The sequence below is a fragment of the Colobus angolensis genome, unplaced genomic scaffold (genome assembly GCF_000951035.1).
Source record: "Colobus angolensis palliatus isolate OR3802 unplaced genomic scaffold, Cang.pa_1.0 Scaffold251, whole genome shotgun sequence".
Taxonomy (NCBI): Eukaryota; Metazoa; Chordata; class Mammalia; order Primates; family Cercopithecidae; genus Colobus; species Colobus angolensis.
The window spans coordinates 2,751,518-2,765,592 of record NW_012115722.1 but is presented as its reverse complement, the minus strand read 5'-3'; the positions used below and the strand labels follow the sequence as shown (position 1 = coordinate 2,765,592).

General features: G+C 37.8%; 1 protein-coding gene across 1 annotated transcript in view; it reads right to left on the bottom strand.

Annotated features, from left to right (window-relative positions):
- Window positions 1-14,075, bottom strand: part of LOC105514943 (chromosome unknown open reading frame, human C16orf97) — a 49,879-nt gene that overhangs the window by 26,835 nt on the left and 8,969 nt on the right. Inside the window, 1 exon segment of the mRNA XM_011946607.1 lies at window positions 7,865-7,925. Within this exon segment, the coding sequence (XP_011801997.1) occupies window positions 7,865-7,925 (61 nt within the window).

The following is a 14,075-nucleotide window of genomic DNA, read 5'->3' as shown; positions in this document are numbered from 1 at the left end:
TAATTTCTGTTGTTTTACATTTGCTGAGTAGTGCTTTACTTCCAACTATGTGGTCAATTTTGGAATAAGTGCGATGTGGTGCTGAGAAGAATGTGTATTCTGTTGATTTGGAGTGGAGAGTTCTGTAGATGTCTATTAGGTCCACTTGGTGCAGAGCTGAGTTCAATTCTTGGATATCCTTGTTGACTTCCTGTCTCATTGATCTGTCTATTTTTTATGAGGCAAGATACTTGATAGAGACATAAACACCAGGAAGAAAAAAGTTGGGTAATATCTCAATGTATTATTGCAGTACAGCTATGCCTTAAGTTTTATTTCCAGAGATTTCAGCATTTCCTAATGTCACACTTCTGGACTATATGTTAGGAAAGTTTACAACATTTAGAATTGGGGTTTCCCCAAGGATAGTGGGGAAAAAGGCAGAGGGTGGAAATGGCAGGGATGACATAGAAGTAGCAATAGTTTCTGAGAAGTGTAGGGAATAATGGTCAACTCAGCAAGAATATAACTGATATGCCTATTATATGCCCATGCCCATGGTATTGGGATGCCAAAATAATCCCATTCATCAAAAATTTATAATCTACTTGGTGGTAGGGTGACAAACATTGAAACCAGTTTTCCTTCAAAACCAGAGTTACATCTTCTCAACTAACTGTGTATGTATGTTTCATGTTGAGAACATGTCCCTAGGGGTCTGTCTGACAGGGCATACACTGTCTCTTCTATCACTTTTGGTATATTACTATAGCCCCCAGAGAAAGAGCTATCAGTAGGAAGCATTTATAATACCTTCATTGAAATATATCCAATAATTTACTTTCTGTGTAACTTCTATTGATCATGAAAATGCTTATGTGATCTGTTTGTTAGGTCTGAGCTTCCTTGGTGATATTGATCAAGTAGATTCCTTTGTGAAAAGCTGCATTGATTAGTTTCCTGACAAGCTGTTAAGGTCACTTGCAAAGCTGTCACTGGTGATACTTGCAGTCAGAAGAGTGGGGCTCACCCATAATGTCTTTCTGAAGGGAGATTGAATGGAAGATAGATGAATGCAGACAATATTCTCTGTGCTGGGTAACAATTCAGTGATTCATCTCCCAGCTCCTTTTTCTATGGGGAGAAAATTAATATCCAGGCAGTGAACAATTCCTATACCAACAATGATTTGCACGTTTGCTGAAACATCCACATGAAACACAGAAGGCTAAGAAGAGACAGGTCAGGTCATTTTTAGCCACCTTGTTCAAGCATACCTTTGGCAAAGCCATGATCCTCTGCTCCTCCTCAGAATGGCAACTGCCCAAAACCCCACAGACAGAACTTAAAATTTGGATGGAAGACAATAAATATGCTTTGTCATCAGAAATTCAATGTGAACATGGGAAAGGTTAGAACAATAGGCTTCAGTGCTTTTTGACAAAAGAACACCAGATCGCAAGCACAAGGGACAGTTGGCAATGCTAATTTCTTTACAACTAAAATTAATTAATAACTTGTGCACCCAAAAGAGAACGAGCAGCTATATGTAAGTGTTGCCATGTTACAAGAGCTAAGCAAGGGTCTCTAGTGTTGAGGGTACCTGGTAAAAGAGTCTGACTCTAGCTGGAGCAGCTTTTCCCAAAGCATGTGTTTTAGAATTTATTCCCCTGAAGTGGTCTTCAACAGGGTTCCATGATTGACTAGGTTCAAATAACATTTGGAATTCCTGTTAGCTTATCCGAGAAATCCCAGATAAAAGAAGTCTCCTTGGCTTACATGGAGTAGATATTGGTTAAGCGAGTTGTCCCTTGGGTCTAACTGATAGAATCATTAACTCAGTCAATGATCATTTCTTTAACTCTGTGTTAAAATAGTTTAGGTTGCTTATCTAAAAAGAATGACTGAGGCCCTAATTCTGTCACTCACTAACAATGTGAACTTGGGCAAGCTAGGTGCTCCCTCTGAGCCCCTGTTTTGAGGATTAAATAAGAGAATATGTGTATAAGTGATTACTCACCTGAAGATAACAGATTAACATTGATTATTAATTCTAAAAATGAATTTGTGCTTTCAAAGATGCCTATTTTAATATGTAGAATATTCCTGTTATTAAGGCAATGCCTCTATCTTTAAGGAGGGAGCAATTGTATAAGCTAGGATGCTTAACCAAAGATGGGACAAAGAAATAAAAATCAGATCGCACTTCTAAGTAAAAACTGAAAATATTACAGAAAGGGATTATTTTCTTGTTGTTACCCAGTGGACAACAGATACAGCAAAAATGAAGTCAGAGATGACGAGTTAGTGGTTTTGTTTTTATCATAGGCTTGTTGACTGCTGTAATAGAGGAGATCATGGGAACACTTAATCTTCACCCAATAGGCAAGAGGCCTGAAATTTTCTTCTATGGGTCTGTAGAATTTTGTCTGACACCAACCATCTACCTTCTGTTACACAAGCACCAGAGGCAGAAAGACCAAAAAGCAAACATTATTTCCCAATGGGCCCTCACCTAGGAAAGCAGTAACTTTTTCTTTTTCTTTTCTTTTTTTTTTCAAAAAGAAGGTAATCATACAAATCAATAATTTCTATGATAAATTATCACAGAGAGTTGAGACTAGTAGTTAAATGCCAAATTTGTAAGAACTATAAAGTAATTTTACAACCCCTATGCATTACATAAACCTACTACTATCCTGGGTGAGATCTGCTAAAAAGGCATCTCTGTGTCTACTCCGTAGCTGACAAATCTAAGATTAGTAGTTATTTATGCAAGGTCACATAGATGGTACCAGAACACTCAACTCAAACCTGCGTTATGGACCCACCAAGTCTAGTCCTTTTATTGATCTCTAAAAAGTATAGCAATAACTCAAATTCAGAAGGCAGCAGAAAGAAGAGAGGTTTAAAAATTTGCTACAAAACTTTTGGGTTAGAGCCATCTTAACCCTCAGTGGATTAAGTGACAGGTGAGTCACCGGGGAAATGGGTGCAAGGGAGAATCTGTCTCAGGAGAAATAAAGGTAAAGTCACCACAATCCAAGACGAACAGCTCTAGGATTCTCCTCTTTCAATTTGAACCTAAGAGCCTCTCCCTTCCCTGAATTATCCTAGCTCTTGCACAAATTGACTATGAGCAGAACACTACAACAGACTGTTCTCTGTACATGTATGCAAATCCCAAAATATCTGACACCACAGTTTTCAAATAGAGAAATAACAGTTTTACTTGTCTACTTGTTTTATTTTTAAAAATCTTTTTGTCAGATGAAATTTTTTGTCAAGTTACAAAATTAACATGTGTCTACCACAATCTTTAAAACCAGTGAAATAACATAAAACCATGTAAAGAAAATGTTACTCATACTTCTACCCACAACAAGAGTAACTAATATAGCAGTCTGGTGTCTTTCTACTTAAACTTTTTTTGTTTGTTTGTTTTGTTTTATTGAGGCAGAGTTTCACTCTGTCGCCCAGGCTGGAGTGCAATGGCAGGATCTCAGCTCATTGCAACTTCCGCTCCTCCGGGTTCAATCGATTCTCTTGCTTCAGTCTCCTGAGTAGCTGGGATTACAGGTGCCCGCCACTGTGCCCAGATAATTTTTGTGGTTTTAGTGGAGATGGGATTTCACCATGATGGCCAGGCTGCTCTCGAACTCCTGACCTCAAGTAAATCCCAAAGTGCTGGTGGCATGAGCCACCACTCTCAGCCACATCATTTTACATTAAAAAAAAAATTGATATAAGGGATTTGGAGTTGTTATTGTCATTTGATGCCTTTCTCACATGACAATGCAGTATCAACAGTCCTCTGGGTCAACAGAGAGAGGTTTATCCATTTTAGGAAACATTTAATGTTCCATAAGAGGATTATACCAGACTTTATTCAGTAGCTCCTTCTTTAATGTACATCCATGTGTATTTTTTTGTATTTGCCTTGACAAATAATGTGATAAACATCCTTGTTTATTAAAGTCCAGCTGTTGTTTCATTAGGGTAGATTCCTATAAGAGAGATTTCTGCAACAAAAGCTATGGCTATATCTTAAATTTAAGATATGTTGCTACATTACCAAAATAAAACCCAGGAGGATTAAAGATTTAAATTTTATACATAAAGTAATAAAATCTTAGTTACACAGAAAGGCTACCACCAGCTACTTAAAGCCTCTGATTATAAATCCTAAGTAAATGTGAATCCATATCAAAACAAAGATGAAATTCTATCCTTGAACAAAAATTAGACTTTCAGATGAATTAGGGCGATCAGGGGAGAGAGAGAGAGAAAGAGGAGCCCACAAAAACTCAGGCATTCTACTTTAATTATGACCCAGTAGAACACCAAGATGCAATGAGGTACCATCATTTTGGGTTTCTGGAATGAAGTGCCAAAATTTTACTTAGATTTATTCTCATTCAAATTTTGCTATATTCTTATAAATCAGCAGATCTGTTGTGGTGATCTGGGCTGGTGTTCCCAAAAATGTGTCTGAGGAACAGTCAACGGTCTTGTTCAGTTATCTACAAGGACTTTGTTATTCAGAGTAAGATTTACAAAGTGAGGGAGAAGCTGAGTCATTCTAACTTATAGAGGAAAGTCTAAAAGCCTGTATGTGGAAAAGAGAAAGGAGAAAAAGTTGACCAAGCAGATAAGGAGAAACTAGAAAATAATTGAAAAACCAAAAAAAAATGCTGTTTTTGCTGGAGAGTAATCAACATGACTTGCTGATTTTTCTACAAAACCTTGAGAATAGTCTACTTTATTTGCTATTCTTTAGAGTCTGACCTGTATTGGTAGAAAGGCAGGAGATGATGGGAGGAATAGGAAGAAGTGCCCACTCTGGTCTCAGGGTGGGCAGGAGCTTCCCAAGGGAGACTATCACATTTGGCCAGAGTTTGAAGTGCGGCTCACAAGTTGGATTAAAAATGAAACCACATTCCAATCTTAAACCCCCAAACCTCTCAATCAATCATAGTTTACAAAGCATCTAAAGAAAGGAAATTTTTGACCAACTGATCAAAGCAGCATTCAGAATGGAACCACTGATTGAATATTGACCTCAGCAGGCACTGTAATTGCATCTTATTGGCAAATCATTACTAGTTTATCTTAGTGATAGAAAGCACAGATTGAAAGTAGAGAAGCACTTACTTCTCTGGGTCAAGTGAATAATTAGCAGGCAAAAATCTCTCTGGCCTTTTAAAACATGGCAGGGGGGTTGGGTAAGGGAGTGAGGACTTCCTTGCTGGGAAGATCAGAGGTCAGCTTAGCCCGCCTCCCTGTAACTGCGATAACAATGTCTCCACTATCATCTGAGTCCTCACCTTCTCTTCAAAAATACAATTCTAGTCACACCCTCCACAACAAAACTTCCTTGACATCCCTAACCCTCATCCACCCCCATCTGCCTCTATATGGTTCCAGCGTAGTACAGTGTAGTGGTTAGGAGTTCAGGTTCACACTATGTAAAATATTCCCTTTTAATCTTCACAACCACTCAGTGAAGTGAGTATTAATCATATCACCACTCTCACTGCTTCTGTGCTTTTTGGGTAAGATCAAGTGTCGTAATATCACTATCCTAGAGATGAAGAAATTAGTGCATAGAATTGGCTAAAATTAAAAATAAACGTCACAAAAATAAATAGAGACAGAAGTTCAAATACACCTTATAACCCCAGTAGGTAAAGATGCACTTTCTGAGAATTATGCAGTAAACTTTGCCATCTGCTTCTTATAGAAATTGGCAAACTTTTTCTATAAAGGATCAGATAGTAAATATTTTAGGCTTTGCAGATCAAATGGTCTCTGTCATAACTAATCAGCTCTGCTGCTATAGGGCAAAAGCAACCCTAGACAATAACTAAATGAATGGGCATGGCTGCATTCTAATAAAACTTCACTTGCAAAATTAGGTGAGAGGCCAGATGGGACCCATAGCCATAGTTTGCTGACCCTGTTCTAGAGAATAGACTCCTTCCAGGCTCAGCATTATTTCCAACAGGCATTATAGTAAGTCTCTAGTAAATGCAGTCTGATTCCAGAATGTAAGGTGGTCATGACCTTCAATAGGAATCAAGACCATCTTCTGCTCCTCCCCCAAGCATTAACTATCTCTGCTAGATGATTGTTCAGCCACAGCTCAAACATCCCTAGTAACAGAAAGCTCATGCCTGCACAATTTACTCATTTTCAGTAAGGGACAGATGAAGATTTGGAGCACTTTTGTATTAAGATTTCTGTTTGTTTGATTCATAAAACACTAAATTTATAACTTCCCAAATATTGAAATCTTAATAAAGTGAACACCTTCTGTCCAAGAAGGCACTTGAAATTTTTTTTCTACTAAGCAGGCTTGCGTGGGGTATCCTAAAAATATTCATACCAGTGAACATACGAATGTTCAGACTTAAAAATAAACTCTCACCCAGCTGGAAGGATTAGTAACACTGATTTTATTTGCATTGCTCCAGTGAAAAAACATGTATGAAATACATATGCATGCATATGGCAGGTATGCCTACTCAGACATTTTTTCTATCGTTTCCTTAGAATAAGGAAGGAGCACATCTCACAACTTTTGCTGAAACTCAAGTGCTAGATCAGCTCTTAGAAATGTTACTAGTGTGAAAGGCTGTATGATGAATGTATTTTTATTTGGTCAAATATAATAATGATGATTTGCATTTATATATTGCTTTGTAAACTTTTAAGTCACTTTAATTTGTATCGTTTTATATATCCTCCTTGTATAAAAGAGATATGGTAAGCAATTTTATCCCCACTTTATAGATCAGGAAACAGAGACCCAATAGGGTGTTTTCGCCCAAGGACACAAGATAAGTAAAGGGTAGTACTGTAAATAAAACACGTCACCTGATCTCTAACTACTAGCCATTCCCATTAGACAAAACCATCTCTCTCCTGACAGTATAAACATGATGAATGCTGCTGGAGTTCCGGTAATACAGGCTTGAGTTCTAATCAAGGCTGGAAAGAACAGAAAGTCTCTCAAGTTAGCTCAGACGAAAGATGGAATGTATGTAAAAGAAACATTTGGGCCAGGTGCGGTGACTCACGCCTGTAATCCCAGCACTTTGGGAGGCCGAGGCAGGCAGATCACGAGGTCAGGAGATCGAGACCATCCTGGCTAACACAGTGAAACTCCGTTTCTGCTAAAAACACAAAAAAATTAGGCGGGTCTAGTGGCGGGCGCCTGTAGTCCCAGCTACTGGGGAGGCTGAGGCAGGAGAATGGCGTGAACCCGGGAGGCAAAGCTTGCAGTGAGCCGAGATCGTGCCACTGCACTCCAGCCTGGGTGTCAGAGCAAGACTCCATCTCAAAAAAATAAAAATAAAAATAAATTAAAAATAATAAAAAAGAACCATTTGGAGCAAAAAAGCCATAGGGGCATGCAGGTTTTATAGACATGAAAATTCTCAGTAACAGAAGAATCTCCCACCATCTCTCAGGGTGGTCTCTCCCATTTCTGCTTCTTGGTCTCCTCTATCTCTAACCCACCAGCCACTTCTTAAAAATGGCTTGACCTGGCCACCAGCCACTGACCTGAATCTATAGGCTCTTCTGCCCAGGCTCTCCTTCTACGACAATTGCCTCTAATTATCCTATGGGACAGATAACCTGGACTTTGGTCACATCTTTCATGGTGAAGGGTTGAGCATGAGATTTATCCTGCATGTCCTTACAGCGGCTGTGGGCAGGTTCAGCAAATTGACCTTCTTCATGGTTTTTTTGAAAAAAGTAAATGAAATGTTCCAAGTAAGGCACTTACAACAAGAGTAACAATAGCCCGAGACATAGCAAAAGGCCAATAAATAATAGTTACTCCAGTCAAGTTGCACCAAATATTTATTTTACTTACATGAATTCAACCATGGGAATCTTGCACTGGAATGGAGGTGTCCAGGGAACACAGAAGCAGACTATAACAAAGATGGAAGAGACTTGTTAATCACTCCAAGAAAACAGCTGGTAATAGCCAAACCCCTTTTAAAATTCGCCCCTCCCACACCCTCCCCCAACCTCAATAGGAATAACTGAAAGTAATTAAGAGTGGATGGTAAAATGGAAAGGATATTTAGGGTATGTGTGGCTATAAAAGTTGGGTTAATGGCCACCAGATGTGAAGCTCTCTGCTTCTTCCACCTCCTCTTGATTTCTCCATACCTATGTTGACGCACCCTTATTGTATATCAAAGAAAGAGCTCTAACCTTTAACCACTTCCTAGTGTCTGGCACACATTTAAAATAAGTGTATATTCAATGAAAAACAATGAAATGAATGAATGGACAAACAAAAGGGAAGTCCAGGGCTCTCTGCCATCATTGCATAGGATGCCTGCAGGAAACTTTCAGTCATTCTGTCTCTAGAAAACCTGAAAGTATGAGGGAGTTGACACCCCACAAGATCACCCTTATCCAATGAGGCACAGAAGCTGGTGGGAAGATAAACTTCCCCTCTGAAGTGCATTCCTCATGGCTCCTCTGTGAATCTCTAAGGGATCCACTCCAGTTGTTCACAATAGTGAACAGCTTGATAATCACCTTTACTTAACTTTTCCTCCTTTCCTTCCACTCCAACAATGCCCCACTCTTGTTCTTTGAGAACACTTCTCAAAATAAACCAACTGCAAGGAAACAACTGTGCCAGGCTCTGTTTTTGTTTGTTTGATTGAGGCTTTTATATGGGAGGCACTGTCGGGGGGAAGGGGATGGGATGTACAACACACTTATGAAATTATTTGCTTGAATTTTCTCCTCTCAATATATACTCTCCCTGGGTATTTCATTCTCTCCTGTGGATTTACCACCACCTACTTTCCGTTGATTTCCAAATCTATAGCTGTAGCCAAGACCTCCTTGCTGAGTCTTAGACAAGTCAACTAGATTTTACATAAGAAATTTGACTTCAATATGTGTAAAAGTGAATGTTCCAACTCACCACCTACCGTTTTCCTTCTGCTATATTACACATTTCTATCCAAGGTATCATCATAAAGCTTATTATTTGGATTAAAAAATGCATACATGCTTGAATTTTCATTCTCCCCTGTATTGACTGTACTGTTCCAGTAGTGAGCTCAGGCTGGAGAGAGAAAATGAGCTGCAATTGCAATAGACCAGTCTAAGGTTCCAGTACTAGCAAGAGAGAACACAGGCATATTTGACATAGATTTGGGGAATAAATGTTCCTGCAAATGGGTAGAACAAAGAAAACTAAGAGAGTACTTACGTGGATTTTTTCCTACTCACATAGCAAGATCGTGGTCGAGATAGGCTGGAATCCCGGATTGCTGACTACTCTCTGGTCCAATATTCTTTTCACTATACAATTCTGTTTTGTCCTGAATTTTTAAAAAATTTTTCCTGGAACTTTTAGAAGAAGCTCAAGGTAGCTAGGGAGCTACCCTGTTGGAGTAGCAATTATTTCAAAGTACAATCCAGTTAAAATCCATTAGATTGAAAAAAAAAGCGGGTCAAGGAAGCAGAGAGCAGGACCCATCAAATCTGTAGAATGGAGCTATGAACTAAACTGTTTACAGCCCCTCGGGAAAACCAATTGTAATTCTTTTTTTTTTTTTTTTTTTTGAGACGGAGTCTTGCTCTGTCGCCCAGGCTGGAATGCAGTGGCGGGATCTCAGCTCACTGCAAGCTCCGCCTCCCAGGTTCACGCCATTCTCCTGCCTCAGCCTCCTGAGTAGCTGGGACTACAGGTGCCCGCCACCACGCTCGGCTAGTTTTTTGTATTTTTTAGTAGAGACGGGGTTTCACTGTGTTAGCCAGGATGGTCTCGATCTCCTGACCTCATGATCCGCCCGTCTCGGCCTCCCAAAGTGCTGGGATTACAGGCTTGAGCCACCGCGCCCGGCCTAACCAATTGTAATTCTTGCCCTTGAGCTCCAAAAGACGCCCTCATATCCTACCAATACTGTTTATTTCCTTTCTTTGCAATCAGAGCTGAAAATCAAAGAGGCCTCTTAAATCCTGACCTATTGTATTTCAAAATCCCATAGTTTCTTTTTATGACATTCAAATTGAAAGTTTTGTAAGGTGCTAATTACAGCTAGACATTTATTATTTTGTTTGTGTGATTTTATCTAACTTGTGGTCTGTAAAATTATCCTACGTATGGATAGCAAATGGCAAATATTAATCTTTAAGTGCATATAACAATAATGAATATATAATAGACACCTCCTACATAATAAATATGTTGAAATGTATAAGGTGTACAGCTCATATGAATTCTAAAAACTTTTCAATTATTTCATAGAAATCTTAATAATGAGAGAGTTAAATTATTTGAGTTGAGATTTTTTTCCAGTTGGACTATTTATCTTTTTTAGAATAGGGTACACATCTTCCAACCCCTCTAATGTTTATAAAAATCATCCAATAACATATTGGGATACATTATTTCTTATAACACCTTTGGACAACTGTCAACTTGGGCTGTTTTAGCTAAAATGCAGCCTAAGTTATTTTAATAGAGAAGGGTAACTTGCCATTGGAGCAGTTAACTGTTACTCAATTTGTCATAATTTGGATAATTGGGAAAGTCTTTAGCATATTTTAAAGGAAAAGAACATTTTAAACAAATTAGTAGCAAAACTAACATATAAATATGCTAACTGCAAGGAACTACTACCTATTAGGTGAGTTGTTAAAATACGATTGCATGTGCTATCCCCAAGTTAGCACTTACAGAATTTGATAACATTAATATTCTATATTTAAAGTGCTATGCTTAGCACTTTGCAATTTATAACATGATATGATATTATAGTGATATTAATAGAAGTTTAAATGTGTTTAATGCTAAGTGCTTTACATGATACGTCATTAGATCCTCAAAACTACTTCATGAAGTATGTTTATGATCATCCCTAAATTATAAATGAGGAAACTACAGCTAAGAGAAGGTGAGAAACTTACTCACATCTGCCAATTACAAATGTATAAACCCTTTAACCTAACAATCCCACTTCTGGGATATTTTCCTGCTGATACTCGCAAATATGTAAAATTACTTATGTATAAGACCATTTACCTCCATGCTGTTTGTAATAAAAGAGACTGGAAAGAGTATTGTATTCATAAATAGGTTAAATAAATTATAATATATGCATATAGATATATCATACAACTGGGAAAAATAAAAACAATAAAGGGGCCTTTCATGTGCACATAGAGAATGGTCTTCAGGATAAATTTTTAAGTAAAAAAAGAAAAGTGCAGTATGATGTATATAATGTATAAAATGTCTACACCTTTTATGTAAAATATAAATTTCTATTTTTTGTCTTCAATTTCATAAGTCTGGAATATATGTAAGAAACTAAGAACAGTGGGTACCTATGGGTGCATGTCACAGAGTGGGGGTGACAGGGGGAACCAGGCAGATATATGATAAAGTTAAGACAAAGATGTGTCACTGTTTGAAATTTTATAATAAATGTATTGGTTTTTAACACATATGAGTATATTCCCTGGCAAAATTTGCATGAAAAAGGAAAGGAAATAAGACATGGAGTGGGGTAAGATAGGCAGGGTAAGCAGGAGAGAAATTCCTCAAAATGACACAGCCAGCAAGGACTACAGCCAGGTTTCAAACCCTGCAGGTCACCCTAAAGCCCTGCTTTCAAGTACTGTCAAATAGTGACTCTGAGTTCTCACAATAACTCCATGAGATAGCATAAAAGAACAAACAACCTGAAAAAAACGTGTTCTCAAGATTACACAAACATTAAAACTGCAAGTTCTGTATTATTCCTACTGCACCACAGCCACAATAATGAACATGACAATTACACTGTAAAAATGCTATAAAATTTTGACTTGGTACTAATTCCAACTCACTTTCCCTTCAGTATGTTTATTTCACAGGTTTAATTGTAGAAGACCAAAAATAAGCAAGGGGTTTTTTTAAGGAAGTATTGAAACAGACAGTCTGTATATTAGTTTCCTGTTGCCGCTGTAACAAATACCCCAACCTCAGTGGCTAAAGCAGCACCAATCTATTATCTTACACTTCTGAAGCCCAACACAGATCTCAACAGGTTGAAATCAAGGTGTCAGCAGGGATGCATTCCTTCCTGGAGTCTTTAGAAGAGGTTCTAAAGGGTTCTCAAGAAATCCCTTTCTTGTCTTTTTCATTTTCTAGAGTCTGCTCACGTTGCTTGGATCATGGCCCCTTCTTCCATCTGCATTGCCGGCAAGGGCAGGTCAAGTCATTCTCACATCATTTTGACCTGTTTCTATTTTCATATCTCTTTCTCTGATTCTCTCTTCTGCCCCCCTTTTCCATTTTTAAGCCCTTGTGATGACATTGAGCCCTTCTAGTTAATCCATGCCTTATCTGAAGTCAGCTGATTAACAACCTTCATTCCCCTTTGCCATGTAAGATAACATATTCACAGGTTGCAGGGATTAGGACATGGGCATCTTGGGACCATGAGTCAGCCTGCTACAGCCCCTTATGCAACTTGAAGGAGAGAAGCATGCCTACATTGAGCAGTGTATTTTATGGGATGTTAGTGGATAAAACCTAAAGGTAACAGCATGTTCCCTTGTCAAATACGTTTGGGGAAACTGGTTTAAACCAAAACCAGGTTGCTGTACTATAGGACTGCAAAATTGTTGATATGTTAATGTGCATGGTGAATCGCCAAGAGTTTATTTTCTGAAAATATTTGATGTGGAATTTCCCTTAATAAATTTCCAAATTTGGCCCTTTCTAAAAATTTTAGAATAAAATGTTAAACATATAATTTCTTTCTTTTAATACATGGCTGTATTTTCTTTGCTAAAATTGTATTAGATGTTTGCATTTTCATTTTTAAGTAAGGCTAGGTTGTGGCTTTCTTTTGGGGTGTAATTTCCATTTGGTTTTGGTATTTTTTTCAAAGGAATTTGGAAGATTTGGCTTCTTGAAAATATTCTTGCATCATCTGGATAATTTAAGTGTTAGCTGCCCTATAACACCTAACATTCAAAAGGAGTGCCCTATAAAACCATTCAGCCGAGGTTTCATTTTTAAATTTTTATTCATTAATTATATATATATATGTATTTTACAAGATCTAATTTATGTATATTAAAATTAATAGACTTCATTTTTAGAGTAATTTTAGGTTTAGGGAAAAATTGAGGAGAAAGTACATTGAGTTCCCATAGGCCCCTTCACTCCCCGCTTCACTCCCCTATACAATTTTCCCTGTTATTAACATCTTGCATTACTGTGGTATATTTGTTTCAACTGATGAGCCAATATTGATACATCATCATTAACTAAAGTTTGTAGTTCACATTAGGGTTCATTCTTGGTGGTGTATATTCTACTGGTTTTGTCAAATGTATTAATGACATGTACCCACCATTATAGTATCATACAGAATAGTTTCACTGCCCTAAAAATCCAGGGCTCCACCTGTTCATTCTCCCCTCCCCTCCCTCTGCACAAGTCTGTGGCAAATGCTGATCTTTTAACTGTCCTCATAGTTTTGCCTTTTCCAGGTTGTCACGTACTTGTAATCATACAGTACATAGCCTTTTCAGATTGGCTTATTTCACTTAACAATATGTATGAATGTTCCTGCACATTTTTAGTAGCTTGGTAGCTTATTTCGTTTTATTGCAAAGTAATATTGCGTTGTATGGGCTTGCCTTCATTTGTTTATTCTTTTGTTTATTGAAGGACATCTTGATCATTTCTGTGTTTTGACAGTTACAAATAAAGCTATATAGATACTAATGTACAGGTTTTTGTGTGGACATAAATTATCTATTCATTTGGCTAAATATCCAAAACAGCAGTTGCTGATTGTATTGTAAGAATATGTTGAGTTTTGAAAAAACTGCCAAACTGTTTTCTAAAGTGGCTGCAGCATTTTGCATTCCCACCAGGAATGAATGAGAGCTTTTGTTGCTCCACATCGTCCTCACCATTTGTCAGTGTTTTGGATTTTAGCCATTCTAATTTATAGGTGAGTAGTGGTATCTCACTATCGTTTTAATTTGCAGGTCCATATTAAACTATAATGGTAAGCATCTCTTTGTATGCTCGTTTGCTA